This window comes from Prionailurus bengalensis, chromosome E1, assembly GCF_016509475.1.
Source record: "Prionailurus bengalensis isolate Pbe53 chromosome E1, Fcat_Pben_1.1_paternal_pri, whole genome shotgun sequence".
Classification (NCBI taxonomy): Eukaryota; Metazoa; Chordata; class Mammalia; order Carnivora; family Felidae; genus Prionailurus; species Prionailurus bengalensis.
The window spans coordinates 27,616,176-27,631,922 of NC_057347.1; the positions used below are offsets into that span (position 1 = coordinate 27,616,176).

Sequence of the window (15,747 nt, forward strand, 5' to 3'; positions counted from 1 at the left end):
TTTATCCCCTTATATTTTAACTGCTTTTTAATGATATTCATTTTTCTATTTCTTTAATATTCTGTTTAATTTCCTTAGTTCTGTCTTTAAGTTTGCTAACCTCTTTTCCAACTTTGCTTAAATCTATTAATATTTTAATTTTAATGACTATATCTTTCATTTCTGGAAAGTCTTTTTAGTAATTTTTTAAGTTTCCTTCCTCATATTAAACAGGTCCTTATTTTAATTTATGAAAAAATCATGGTATTGTCCTTCTATTTGTGTATTTCGCGCCTTTTTTGTTTTGTAAATTTTAATTAGAACACACCTTTCTAAGAATCTTTTTCTGCCTCATCTACCCCTCCCCTGAAAAAATTCATCCCCCCCTGTGATAATTTATGACCTGGATTGTGGAAGCTTCCCTCCAGAGAAGCTTTTTTTTTTTTTTTTTTTTTTTTATATTTTAAGAGTATTCACAAGCACTTCTATATGTGCTCTAAAGTCTTTGTTAGTTAGATACTTCCAGCATCTCATTCATTTCAGCATTGATGTTTGTTGATTGTCTTTTCCTAGGTCTTCATATGCTGAACTCATTTTGGATTGTATCCTGGATTCTTTTTTTTCTTTTTTAATTTGAAAGAGAGAGAGAGAGAGAGAGAGGAAACATGAGCAAGTGGGAGAGAGGGGCAGAGGGAGAGGGAAAGAGAGTCTTAAGCAGGCTCCACACTGGGCTCCCAACACAGGGCTCCATCCCATGACTCTGGGATCATGACCTGAGCCAAAATCAAGAGTCAGACACTCAACTGACTGAGTCACCCAGGCACCCCGTATCCTGGATATTTTTAATATGTTATGAGATTCTGGATCTTATTTAAATCTGACAGTTTGGGGCACCTGGGTAGCTCAGTCAGTTAAGCGTCCGACTTAGCTCAGGTCATGATCTCACGGTTTGTTAGTTCGACCCTGTATCGAGCTCTGTGCTGACAGTTCGGAGCCTACAGCCTGCTTCAGATTCTGTGTCTCCCTCTCTCTGCCCCTCCCTCGCTCCCTCTCTCTCTCAAACATAAATAAACATTAAAAAAAATTTTTTTAATGTTAAATCTGACAGTTTGGTGGTACTTCAAATTCTGGTCTACACCAATATACCTGTTCCTATTTACTTTTCAGTACCCTTAAAGAGCTGCTTCATGGATTCTGTCCAGGTTTTATAGCTTCATTTAGTGGGAAAGATGGAATGGAATGTGCTTATTACTCCATCTTACCTAGAACCTTTACTCCAGAAGATTTTCCATTTGCTTTCTTCAAATAGCACTAGCTCCTGACCAATTTTTATATTAATTTCCTGAGACTTAAACCTCAACTTTAAATCCCAAACCTAAATTAGGCACATAGGCCTTAGTTTGAATTCTGAGATCAGCTGAGCCCAGCAGAAACAGACAGGAGACTGTATTCCTATACCAGTAGGCAGACTTTTTCTAGTCCATTCTTTCAATAAGAACTTTAGCTTTATGCAGGGAAATAAGTTTTAGTCATTCAACTCCCTTTCTGTGGTGGGTCCAAGGGAATATTAAAGATGTTCACATCTAAATCTTGGGTTTCTGTGGCATCTGACCTGTTAGTTTTCCTTACCTGTTTGTTTTGGTACCTGTGTATTTCTCTTCTTCTTCTTTTTTTTTTTTTTAACATTCATTTATTTTTGAGAGGGAGATACAGTGCAAGTGGGGGAGGGGCAGAGAGAGGGAGACACAGAATCTGAAGCAGGCTCCAGGCTGTGAGCTGTCAGCGCAGAGTCCGATGTGGGGCCCGAACCCACAAGCCGTGAGATAATGACCTGACCTGAAGTTGGAGGCTTAACCAACTGAGCCACTCAGGCACCTCTCTCCTCTTTCTTTTAAATGGGCTGTTCATTAACATATATTTTTTTTATATTTTCTTTAGCATGTATAAGGGTTTATAGCAGGAAGATTTCCAGATTTTCTTGGTCACTATCTTGTTGAAAGAGAAGCACTTTCTATAGAATTCTTCTTTTTCTTTTTTCTTGTTTTAAGTTTATTTATTTATTTATTTTGAGACAGAGAAAGGGAGAGCACAAGTAGGGGAGGGGGTAGAGAGAGGAGGAGAGAGAATCCCAAGCAGGCTCCACACTGTCAGCTCAGAGCCCAACAGGGTGCTCAAACTCACAAATTGTGAGATTATGACCTGGACTGAAATCAAGAGTCAGATGCCTAACTGACTAAGCCACCTGGGTGCACTTAGAATATTTCATTTAAGAGTCAGTTGATGTATATAAAAACAAAATTGGAGGCCGAAATGGGATAGTAACTCATTTATTGCTAAGAGTTTTTGGAATTTCTTATATACACGCATATGTGTAAGTATAACCATGTATTTATATAACATTTATATGTTTTAGGCTAGAAACGATTACATCTATATTGAATCAGGATTAAAAGTTTCTATTATCTCTTATGACTCTCGAAAAAACTGTTTGCTTTGGAAAAAATATTCTCAATATAATGAAATTAATGCTGGTTTCAAATTACTACTTGCAGATACTTTCCACTACTTGTGGAAAGGGCAATTTTAATCTTTGAGAACAAAAATAAAACCACTGCTCTAAATAACTAATGAGAACTGAGGTTTGTGTGGTTACTTTTTATTTGTTTTGTTTGGTGTCTTCCACTGTCTTGGGATCTAGGGTAAAATTCAGTAGGAATCTCAGTTTAGTGGGCGAGGAGACTTTGTTTTCCTTTCACTAGCAGTGGTTTCATTTCAGAAACATGTTCTCCCCTTCTTTCATGCCAGGAATGAGCAGTGACAGTGATATTGAATGTGACACTGAGAATGAGGAGCAGGAAGAGCACACCAGCATGGGAGGATTTAACGACTCTTTCATGGCACAGCCCCCAGATGAAGGTGCGGCACATGGTCTCATTTCACAGAGATTAATAAAACCGTCTCTTCTGCTGCTATTGCTGCTGCTTCTTTTGCTTCTGCTGCTGCTTCTCTGCTGTTTCTGCTTCTTTTTCTTTTTTAATTATTGTCTTTTGTGAAACAATATTCTATGGGGTAAACTAAATGGTGAGTACTGAAAAAATGTGCTAGGTACTGTTTGGTCAGATACCTGCTGGATACTACTTAATGGAGCGGGCTCAGCAACCTGCTCTGGTATATAGCCTGTAACCTAAGAATAGCATTTATGTTGTACAGAGCTTTTAAAAACAAAAACAAAACTGAGAAGACTTTTCCATAGAGGCAGTCTGTAGCCTACAATACCTAAATATTTTCTATCTGCTCTTTTATAATAAGAAAATGCTTATCAACCCCTGGGGAGGGTTCAGATGTTATTAGATGTTAGGAGCCTAGCTTAATAAGGAAACTTTTTAAAAGATTTTTTTTCTGACTTCTTAGAAATGCATTTAGTTTATGGAAGCATCATTTTTTAAATTTCCTCTTCCTCCCAAAATAGTTTTAGGAATAAAACCCACTGAGATAAAGTCATTGTTAGTATTTTTGTTTTGTTTTAGGAGTACCACATAATGATTTGATAGTATGTATGTATTGGGAAATGATTAACACAGTAAGTTTAGTTAGCATCCATCACCCATTACTAATATTTTATCCAGAGACTTTAATGATCAGTCTTAGCATTCCTCTGCAAGATTTCCTGGATGGCAACATTGTTAGGCTTATGCCAGTTTTCGGCATTACAATTTTACAGATTTCCCTGAAGTTCTAGGTTTTTTTTTGTTTTTTGTTTTTTGTTTTTTGTTTTTTGTTTCCAAAATAGAGCTGAGCAGTTGATGGTTTTTAGGTATTATGACACTGTTAGTAATTTTCTTTTTCTGAAAGAAGCAGCTAGATTTTGGGCACGTTATTTTGACTGCTGATGGATTTTTTAGTGATATTTGCCATGTGCAATTTAATTTGCCTTAAGATACATTTTAATGTTTACAAAGTCAGTCTTCAAAGTATATACATCATCATCATTTCCTGTTCCTTTCTTCAGCTGCTCCCACAGTGTCCCCAGGAGAACAAAGTTAGGCAGTGAGTTTCATCTTCTAATTATGGGTATTACACATTTTACTTTTTCCTGTTTTTTTTTTTTTTCCCTTTGTGCTTGCTTATACCTGATTCAGATAACAAATTTTCTATGAAGACAGAGGTTTGTCTACAACCCACTAATCTTTATCACTTAACTAACATGCTTAGGAAGATCACTTAAAGACATGGAAAAGAAAATACTGGTCTTTAAAAACTGTTATCTGCTTTTAATTTTTTATCTTAGATACGCATTCCAGTTTTCCTGATGGTGAACAAATAGGCCCTGAAGACCTCAGCTTTAATACTGATGGAAACAGCGGAAGGTAATTTTCAAATCCAGAGAACTGACTTGCAAGCTACCTTGACCCTGAGATTTGCTGTAGTTGGTGCTCAATTTGTCATCGGTCAGATAATCAGATTTGGTCTTTTTTTTTTTCATCATCTCTACCTGAAATAGTATTTCTGAAACTTTAGAAAGTAGCACAAGTGTAGTATATGACATTAGTACACAGGACAAAATTAGCAGTGTGGGAAGAATTTTGTGTAATGTAATGAATTAACAGTGTAGTCCTCAACTAATTTAGTAAATAAGTATATTCCTAAAAGGCAGTTTGTCTCCTGCAATAGAAAGGTGGTTAACTGCCGGACAGTGTACGTAGAGACCGTGCATGCGCTCAGTAACTTGCTCAGTCTCGGTACTCCTCTATCCTTGGCTAGATTCTCAGTTGTGTTTAAATGACCACCTTTATAGTTTGGGTTTTAATCATAGTTTATAGCTTCATTAATGCCTGTAAATTAGGGAAGAGAAAAATTACTTATGTATAGATTCTGCCCTGTAGATACTTTATGTGAATAAATAAAGCAAAAGTAGACTGAATCTCCTCTTTGGAGTATGTTGGCTGACTACAAGTTAATTTATTTATCTTTTCTTGTTTGTTCAGGTGTAGACACACTGATTAATGGCATAATCTTTCTATTATATGACTTTTACATACAGAATTTTAAATGAGTTAAGTTCATGTGAATTGGTCATGTTCCATATGAACACACGGAAGATCATTTACAATTATTTCAGTTTTTCCTGCCTTTTATTAAACAGCTGTAGTGCAACAAGTATTTTACAGCCCTCTTGTCTCTTTTATTTTCATTAGTTGGACATTGTTTTCAGTGTCAATATGTTTAAAGATTCCTACACATTGCACAGTGGTTTACATGAAACTGTGGTATAATGTTTACTTTCATACTTAATTAGCCCAAAATAATTGCCAAACTTTCCATTGTGCTCCTGGATTTGTGTTTGAGCTGCTATAGCATTTGTGAAAAAATACACTGAAAGTTGGCAAGAGACTATTGAAGAAGCATGAATATAATACATGTGAGAGGCACCTCCTCTACTTATATTTTACTTAATGAAGATTGTTTGCTTTTCCATGTCTACTGTCTTGCCAAATTCTGTGATTCATGGTTGGCTTTTGTTCAAAACAGGTCGCACTTTTTGTTAATAAAATGAACTTGAGAAAATATTATGCCTCTGCAATTTATTAAAAGTGGGACAGGAAGCCCCTCACCCTTTTTTTTCCTATTCACATTGCCTGTGTACAGTTGAGGCTGTTAAGCTCTATAGACTGTTAGTAGTAAATGCATGAGGAAATTAACACTTACTTATATTTTATACTCTTACACTCTTGGTAATATATATGGTTGCTTTTTCTCCTTAAAAGCTAGTTGGAGGGGCGCCTGGGTGGCTCAGTTAAGCATCTGACTTCAGCTCAGGTCATGATCTCACGGTTCATGAGTTTGAGCCCCACGTCAGGCCCAGTGCTGACAGCTCGGAGCCTGGAGCCTGCTTCAGATTCTGTGTCTCCTTCTCTCTCTCTGCCCCTTCCCCATTCATGCTCTGTCTCTCTCTCTCTCTCAAAAATAAATAAACATTAAAAAAAAATTTTAAAGTTAGTTGGAAATATTTAAGTACTATAATCATATGAGAAGTAAAAATTTAGCATTCACTTACTAACATGATAGTGTTGGTGTAGTGTCATGTAGTTATTAGGTAGTTTATCATGCAGTGCTCTAAAACATAACTAATACATTCTTTAACACATTTCAGTATTTCTTAGATAGAAATGTTTTTCGGTTTATCACGTTTTGTTGACATTTTTTTAATCCTACTTTTTGTTAACCTCTATACTGCATTGTAATAGATGAAGATATAAAGCAACAATTTTGCACCGTTAGTGTTGAGGGCAAACCATTGTACGGATTGATTAGTAGATTTTTTTTTTTAATGAGGTTCATTAGTTGGAACCCGCAAACACAAATATGTTTGACTACTTTGAATCTCTCACTGTTAGCAGCTCTTTCTTCACTTTTATTTGATATAGAACTCAGTGCTTTCCTGTGTATCTTTATAATTTTATTTATTTTTAAAATATGGGAAACTACATGTGGTTAAGAACTAAGAGAAGCCTGAGAGTAGACTGCTCATTTGGGAAAATTTACTTGTAAAGCTTCTAGCACACATGATTTAATCATGAGATTCTCTTAGGTCATTAACCTACAGGGTAGCATTTTGAGGTATCTCTCTTTCATTTATTGGGAGGATGTATACTTTTTTTTTTAAGTAGGCTTCATGCCCATTGCAGAGCCTAAAGTGAGGCTTGAACTCACAACCCTGAGATCAAGACCTGAGCTGAGAACAAAAGCCAGATGTCTAATTTACTGAGCCACCCAGGCGTCTGGATATACTTTTTAAAATCATAGATGTTCTTAACCTTTGCTCTTAATTTTCATGACCTTGCAGTTTTTTTAGTGAGTGGATTCCCTAGAATAACATAGTGATATTTGGATCGTGGTACATTTTTGTCTTAAGTATTTTTCTAGCTCTTCTGATGCTTTCAGGCTACGTATAAAAACAATCAGGAGTGCTCTCCTTATTTTGGATGAGTTGAGAGCTGGTTTAGACCATTTTATTTAAAAAAAAATTTTTTTTAATTTATATTTTGAGAGAGAGTGCAGGTGCTAGTGGGGGAGGGGCAGAGAGAGGGAGAGAGAGAATCTCAAGCAGAGCCTCACATGGGGCTCGATCTCACAAACCCAAAGATCATGATCTGAGCTGAAGTTGAGTTAGATGCTTAGCTCACTGAGCCACCCAGTTTCCCCATAATTTTTTTTTCTTTTTTTTTCCTTTTTTTTTTTAAATATGGGGCTTCAACTCATGACCCTGTGATCAAGATCTGAACTGAGATCAAGAGTCAGACACTTGAAGTGCCTGGGTGGCTCAGTTGGTTAAGTGTCCAATTCTTGATTTCTGCTTAGGTCATGATCTCACAGTTCGTGGGATCAAGCCCTGCATCAGGCTCCACAGCTGGTGGCACAAAGCCTGCACGGGATTTGCTCTCTCCCTATCTCTCTGCCCCTATCCCACTCATGCTGTCTCTTTCTGGAAAAAAAAAAAAAAAAGAGTCAGGGTGTTTGGGTGGCTCAGTCAGTTAAGCATCTGACTTCAACTCAGGTCATGATCTCGTGGTTTGTGAGTTTGAGCCCCAGGTCGGGCTCTGTGCTGACAGCTCAGAGCCTGGAGCCTGCTTCAGATTCTGCGTCTCCCTCTCTCTGCCCCTACCCCACTCGCACTGTGTCACTCTCAAAAGTAAACATTGGAAGAGGAAAAAAAGTCAGATATTTAACCCACTGAGCCACCCGGGCAACTGAAACCCTTTTAAATTAGTAGGATTTCAGTTTACTTTGATAGCACAATTATTTTCAGTTGTTACAGTTGTAGGAAAATTGGAAAGTATTTGGTTCTTTACACTTGCACAAAAACTTTGTAGGGAAAATATTTGAGCTTAATTGTTGTATTCTCATGTATTTTAGGAAGCTAACTTATTCGTATATTCTGAGTCCATATTTAAGAATAAAGTCTATCTGGGGCGCCTGGGTGGCGCAGTCGGTTAAGCGTCCGACTTCAGCCAGGTCATGATCTCGCGGTCTGTGAGTTCGAGCCCCGCATCGGGCTCTGGGCTGACGGCTCAGAGCCTGGAGCCTGCTTCCGATTCTGTGTCTCCCTCTCTCTCTGCCCCTCCCCCGTTCATGCTCTGTCTCTCTCTGTCCCAAAAATAAATAAACGTTGAAAAAAAAATTTTTTAAATAAAAAAAAAATAAATAAATAAAGTCTATCTCTTGAAAAGCAAAAAATGCAAGGTTCTAAAGAAATGATATTGAACCTGCCCTCCTGGTATAAAATTCTCTGTTTTGTAATTAAAGTCGGAAACATGTTGTACCAAAAACCAAGAACAAACTGGTAGGTAACTAAAGGACAGAATGAGTACTCAAAAGCAGTTCCATTATGGTGAAGAAAATGATGCCTATTTTGTTGGGCTCCAGTTCACTTCAAGTAATTTTGTTTGTGAATTATAAAATGGTAAGAAATAGGCAGCATATATAAATTTTCAGTCCATTGAGAAAAATGGGATTCAGTTAACAAGTGTCTGCCATTCTCTCTACGTAGACAACTACCGTCCTTGAGCCAAATCCCTACGGCTGTTTATTTTTGGAAACAAAGTGGTTTTGGAACATATTAATATCCATTCATTTATAGTTTGTCAGTGACCGCTTTTGCCGTACAAAGGCAGAGCTGAGTAGCCGCTAAGGAAACCTGTTGGCTCCAGAGCCTCAAATATTTACTCTCACACCCTTTACAGATAACAATTGCTGGCTTCTGGTCTGTTGATATTAATGGGAACTTCATGGTTTTTTTTAGTATAGAACGTTTCGGTTTGAAAAAGCATGATTTTTAAGTCAAAAAGGTGAACAATTTGATTAGTTTTGTGTTTACTTTTGTATGGGGTACTGTCCTGTTCTAGAATCATAAGAAGGCTGAAAGGGGCACCTGGGTGGCTCAGTTGGTTTAAACATCTAACTCTTGGTCTCGGCTCCAGTTATGATCTAATAATGGTTTATGAATCTGAGTCCCACTTCACGCTTTGCGCCGTCAGTGCAGAGTCTGCTTGGGATGCTCTCTCATTCCATTGCTCTTGAAGACCAAACGATTTCAAAGGTGAAGGACCTGTTAGCATTTAGTAGTGCTGGATCTTTTTTTTTTTTTTTTTTAAATGTTTGTTTATTTTTGAGAGAATACGAGCGGGGGAGGTGCAGAGATGGTGGGAGACACAGAAATGGAAGCAGGCTCCAGCCTCTGAGCTATCAGCATAGAGCCTGACACAGGGCTCGAACTCACCAACCACAAGATCATGACCTGAACCAAAATCAGACGCTTAACCACCTGAGCCTTCCAGGCACCCCAGTAGTGGGATCTTTGAAAAATATAATTACTTTCCCAAATTCTAGTTGTGTTATATATAGTAAGTCTGCACTCAATTCCTCAGTGGTGCCAGGAAATCTTCCCTCTTCCTTGGGGTGATATGCCTGCTTTGGCTATGCTAGACTTTAGGTAGCAGTAAGAGGAGGAGAAGGCATAGGAGAAGGTACCAGTTCCTTTTCCCTCTTCGCATTGGTTGTTCATGATCTGGTCTGCAAGAGCAGACCCCCCCTTTCACTCCCATTCTCCTACATGTAGCTGTCATCACCTACAGTCTGTGCAAATCATGAGTAGTGGACATAAATTTCCAATGAGTTCCTCTACTGTGCTTCTACTTTCTGGCACTTTGTGTATCTTTTAAGTCTTTTCCTTCCACCATTACCTTGTTTCACTATTTTTTTTTTAAGTAAACTCTACCACCAACTTGGGTCTTGAACTCATGACCCCAGATCAAGAATCCCTTGCTCCACCATATGAGCTAGCAAGTGCCCCCAGTATTTAGTATTTTTATTTCATGTTTCTTTCCTAGAAAATTTCTTCTTAATGAATATTTTCTCTTAAGCCAAAGGATATAGCAGTTAATGCTTGCAGTGTGCACAAACGTGGTTTCTGGACAGCTTTGACCAACTGTGTCATTGAATCCTTAAGTAACCTTTGAGGTAGATGATTTGTGTGTCCTACCCATTTGTCAGAGAAACATGCAGTTTAGGGAGGTTAGGTGATTCTCTGAAGGTTCCACACCAATGGCAAGGATGGAATGAATTGCTGGTCTGGTACTTTTTTTAGTTCTTCACACTTGAACCAAATCCAGCATTTTTATACCTAATAATTTTAAAGCTCCAGATTTTCCTATTTTTTTAACTTTTATTTTGAGGTAATTTTAGATTTACAAAGAGATACAAAAGTCCTGACAGAGTTCCCATATACCCATCATGCAGCTTACTCAGCTTCTGCTTTTGTTAACATCTTCTATAATGTTTATTTTGGGAGAGAAAATGCACACATGTGAGCAGGGAGGTGAAAGGCAGAGATAAAGGGAGAGAGAGAATCCCAAGCGGCTCTGTGCTATCAGCGCAGAGCCCGAAGCAGGGCTCGATCCCACAAACCACGAGATCATGACCATAGCTGGTATCAAGAGTCGGCTGCTTAACTGATTAAGCCACCCAGACACCCCACCAGTTATTGTATTAATTTCCTTTTTCTGTTCCAGGATCCAGTCTAGCATCCCACATTGCATTTAGTTGTCATATTTCTTTAGTATCCTCTGGTCAGTGACAGTTCTCAAGTCTTTCCAGTTTTTCATGACCTTGATATTTTCGAAGAGGACCAATTATTTTATAGAATGTTCCCTTATTTGGGTTTGTTTGATATTTTCTCATATTTAACTGAGATTAAGCATTATTGGGAAAACTACCACAGATGTGATATGCCCTTCTCATTGCAGTGTATCAGGGGCTATATATAGTGCAGGTATTTATTATTGATGACACTAATCTTGATTAGGTGGTCAAGTTGGTGTCTGCCAGGATTCACACTATTTATTTACAGTTTTTCCCTTTGTAATTACTAAATATTTGAGGCAAATACTCTTTCTGCTTAAACTCTTACTACCTTTAGCACCTACTGGTGGATCTTGCCTACAACAATTATGACTGCAGTGTTCTAATTGTTTTCTATTTCCCTGTTCCTTATACATTTATTATTAGAATTTTGTAAGGAAAAGTCCCTTCTTTCCCATTTAGCTTTTTATTCGACCACTTATTTATATCAGTGTGCACTCATGGATATTATTTTATTCTTTATGATCCAGTATGCCATTATTTTAAAGTTCAGTTCTAGTTTTGGCTATTGGAAGCTCTTTCAGGTTAGCTTTTGTGTCCTTTTGGTATGTTTCTTCCTCCTCCTTTCCCTCTTCTCCCCCCACAAGATGCTCCAGGCTCATCTTGTCTTTCCTCTGCCTCTTTTTATGGACAGTGGTATTTAAAAAATAAGATTGGAGTGTTAAGGTGTGCATGTTGTTTCTGGAGTGCTTCTGGAGTGTCATTGCTTCTAGTCCTTATCAATGGAGAGAATAGGAAACCACCTGTATACTTAGTCATGCGAACATCTCTATGTCTTTGTATATGTATGTATATGCAGATATGTTTTAAGAAGATAAATCATGAGTCTGTAATTGATGCCTACAACACCAGTCCCAACTCCATAGTGTTCATTATAGCCTTCCCTTTTATTATAGCTTTCTCTAACAGCCTGTCTCTCATTGGCTATAGTATATTTATTTTTTAAATGTTTATTTATTGGTTTTGAGAGAGGGTGTGTGTGTGAGCAGGAGAGGGGCAGAGAGAGAATCCCAAGCAGACTCTGCACTGTCAGCACAGAGCCCCATGTGGGGCTTGATCCCACCAATCACAAGATCTCGACCTGAGCTCTGAAATCAAGAATTGGACATTCAACTGACTGAGCCACCCAGGCGGCCCAGCTACACTATATAAACTTGTTTAACTGTAATATATAAACCAAGTAGTTTCAGAACTGTTGACCTACCTATGCCTTTGTGAGGAACAAGTTTACCAACTACAGGGCAGTGCTGATTTACAGTTTTTTGTTTTTAGCCTTCAGTATCCTGTCACTTTCCCAAAGTTATTTAGGTCCTAAGATTCAGAGTTACATTCATTCTTTTCTGCACCATCCTCTTCAGTGTGATTAAATGATTCATTTGTGATAAAGTAAGATTCATCTGTTATAGTCTGCATTTTGTCCTCCCCACATATCCTGGTTGATTTCTAAATTTACATACGTTAAAATTTAGTCTTTGTGGTACAGTGCAGTTCTGTGGGTTTTGACAAATACAGAGTTGTGTATCTGCCACCATAATAACTGCATACAACAGTTCAGTTACCCTCAGAGTTCCCTTGTGTTAAGTAAATCCTTCCCACTGCCCCCCACAACTCCTGGCAACCATGATCTGTTCTCTGTTCTTTTAATTTTCCCTTTACCAGAGTGTCATAGCCTTTCACTTAGCAAAATGCATTGGGTTTCATCCATGTTGTATGAATCAGCACTTCCTTTATTGCTGAGTAGTAGTTCACTGTATGGGTGTACCACTGTTTACCCATTGAAGGACATTTGGGTTATTTCCAGTTTAGGGTGATTATGAATCTTATAAACATTTGTGTGTAGATTTTTGTGTGAACATGAGTTTTCATCCTCTAGAGTAATATATGCCTTGGAATGGGATTGCTGGGTGTGTGATAAAGATCTGGCTGGTCTTTGTCTCTGGTTCCTGGGGTGCATACTCCATGGAATGTCCTGAATGATAGAATTGTCTTTGTTGTTTATGGTGGGTCCTGATAGCTTATGCTAATGAGATAATTCAGGATGGGGGCTGGCATGTTAGAAAGACTGATCATGTGATTAGAGGATTGGGGTTCATAGTCACTTGATATCAGCCTGAATAGTTCAGGCTCATTGCCAGTGAGTCTGTCATGCTTACTTTATGAAATCCCAATAAAATCTCTGCATACTGAAGCTTAGATGAGCTTCCCCAGTAGGCAGTACTCTGTATTGTCATCCATAGTTGTTTCGGGAAGATAAAATGCTCTGGTGGGGCGCCTGGGTGGCTCAGTCGGTTGAGCGTCCGACTTCGGCTCAGGTCATGATCTCACAGTTCATGAGTCTGAGCCTTGCGTCGGGCTCTGTGCTGACAGCTCAGAGCCTGGAGCCTGCTTGGGATTCTGTGTCTCCCTCCCTCTCTCTCTGCCCCTCCCCTGCTCATGCTCTGTCTCTCTCTGTCTCAAAAATAAATAAAAACATTTAAAAAAATATTTTTTTAAATGCTCTGGTCACAAGGAAGCTTCACATTGGGACTCTCCTAGACCTGACTGTATGCATCTTTTCTTTTGCCTGGTTTTGATCTTTTGTATAATAAAACTGTAAGTATTTCCCTAAGTTCTATGAGTTGTTCTAGCAATTGTCAAACCTGAGGGTCATTCAGGACATTCCAAAGAGTATGTATCCTTGGATACCTACTTTTCCAGAAGTGGCACTGCCATTTTACATTACTAACATGTGAGAGTTCTAGTTGGATCTTACAGACACTTGGTACTGTCAGCACTTTTTAATTTTAGCCATTGTAATAAGTGATACTGGTTTTGCTAATATTTTGCTGAGGATTTTTTCATCTATATGCAAGAAGGATATTGGTATGTATAGTTTTTCTGTCTTCATCCTATTTGGTATCAGAGTAATGCTGACCTTAAAAAATTAATCTTTTCTGGAAGAGAATTATAGAATTGGTGTTATTTATTCCTTAAATGTTTGGTAGAATTTACCAGTGAGGGCATCTGGAAGAGATTTGTTTTTCCTAGGTGTGTGTTTCGAGTATTTATCCTGCTATGTATTCTGTGAGCTTCCTGGATCTACGGTTTGATGTCTGTGATTTAAATTTTTGGAAGTTTTCTTGCTATTATTCAGATATTTCTTCTGCCCTATCTTTCTCTTCTCCTTTTAGGATTCCAATTATATGCATATGTTAGACTGATACTGTCCCACAGCTCTTATATGTTCTCTTCTGGGATTATTTTGTTTTCATTTTTCCTTCACTCTGTGTGTGTGTGTGTGTGTGTGTGTGTGTGTGTGTGTGTGTATGTGTTTCAGTTAGGGTAATTTACGTTGATTTATCTTTAAGTTTACTGATCTCTCCTCAGCACTGTTCAATCCACTGATGAGCCAGTCAAAAGCATTCATCATCTCTATTACAGTACTTTTCATTTCTAGCATTTTTATTTATAGTTTCTCTTTGCTAAAACCACCTATAAGATCTTGCATATGTTGTCCACCATTTCCATAACATATTAACCATAGTTTAAAATTTTTTTTAACGTTTATTTATTTTTGAGAGACAGAGAACACAAGTGGGAGAGGGGCAGAGAGAGAGGCAGACACAGAATCCGAAGCAGGCTCCAGGCTCCGAGCTATCAGCACAGAGCCCAACACGGGGCTTGAATTCATGAGCTGTGAGATCATGACCTGAGCCAATGCTTAGCTGACTGAGCCATGCAGTCACCCCTAGCCTTAATTCTTTTGAATTCTCTGTCCCAAAATCTTTGTCCTATCAGTCTGCTTCTTCTTTCCTTTCCTTTTTTATTTTTTAATGTTTGTTTATTTTGAGAGAGTGCAAGGGTAGGGAGGTGCAGAGAGAGAGAGGGAGAGAGAAAATCCCAAGCAAGCTCCATGCTGCCACTGCAAAGCCTGATGCAGAGCTTGATCCTACAAACCCATGAGATCATGATGTGAGTCAAAATCAAGAGTTGGATGCTTAACCTGCCCGCAGAAGTCAGTGCTTCTTTTTTGTTTTTGTTTCAGAGTTGTGTATTTTTTAAATTGATATATAGTCAATACACAGTGTACAACATAGTAATTCAACATCTCCATACATTATGCTGTATGTTCACAAGTGACAGAGCTACCATCTGTCCCCCTACAACACTATTACAATACCACCAATTGCATTCCTTATGCTGTACCTTTTATCCCTGTGACCTATTTATTCCATAACTGGAAACCTAGATCTCCCACTCCCCTTCATTGATGGCCATACTACCCTCTTCTCTGGCAACCGTCAGTTCTCTGTATTTATGGGTCTGTTTCTGCTTTCTGATTTTTAGATTGCACATATAAATGAAATCATATGGTATTTGTTCTCTGGCTTACTTCATTTAACATGATATCCGTTGTACATCCATGTTATTGCAGATGGCAAGACTGCAACCCTTTTTATATCTGTGTAGTATTCCTGTGTGTGTGTGTGTCTGTCACATCTTTTTTATCCAATCATCTGTCAATGGACAGACACTTGGGTTGCTTCCCTATCTTGGCTATTGTAAATACTGCTGCAGCAAACAGGAGTGTATGTATCTTCTTGAATTAGTGTTTCATTTCTTTTGGGTAAATACCCAATAGTGGAATTACTGGATCACATGGTAATTCTATTTTACATATTTTATTTTTTTTAAGTAATCTCTACACCCACTATGGGGCTTGAACTCATGACCCCAAGATCAAGAGTCACACACTTCTCCCAACTGAGCCAGCGAGGCACCCCAGTAATTCAATTTTTAGTTTTTTCTTAAAGTTGATTTTTGAGAGAGCGTGCAAGTGTGCGCACATGAGCAGGGAAGGGTGAGACAGAGAGGGAGACAGAGAATCCCATGCAGGCTCCACATGACGCAGAGCCCAGTGCAGGGCTCAAACCCACCGTGAAATCATGACCCGAGCCAAAATCAAGTCAGACACTTAACTGATTGATGGAGCCACCAGGCACCAAATTTTTCATTTTGGGGGGAATTTCCATTTTGTTTTCCACAGTGGCTATACCAGTTTACATCCCACCAAGCGTGCATGAGGGATCC

At 38.4% G+C, this 15,747-nt stretch overlaps 1 protein-coding gene across 8 annotated transcripts in view; it reads left to right on the forward strand.

Moving 5' to 3' along the window:
- TRIM37 (tripartite motif containing 37) overlaps window positions 1-15,747 on the forward strand; it is a 148,295-nt gene that overhangs the window by 128,921 nt on the left and 3,627 nt on the right. For 6 of the 8 annotated variants that reach the window (XM_043583913.1, XM_043583919.1, XM_043583916.1 and 3 more), the window contains 2 exons: window positions 2,785-2,895; window positions 4,268-5,546. In XM_043583913.1, the coding sequence (XP_043439848.1) occupies window positions 2,785-2,895; window positions 4,268-4,350 (194 nt within the window). In that variant the 3' untranslated portion in view covers window positions 4,351-5,546. Of the gene's footprint in view, window positions 1-2,784; window positions 2,896-4,267; window positions 5,547-15,747 lie in introns of those variants that run through there. The other 2 variants (XM_043583917.1, XM_043583912.1) reach the window with 1 other exon arrangement.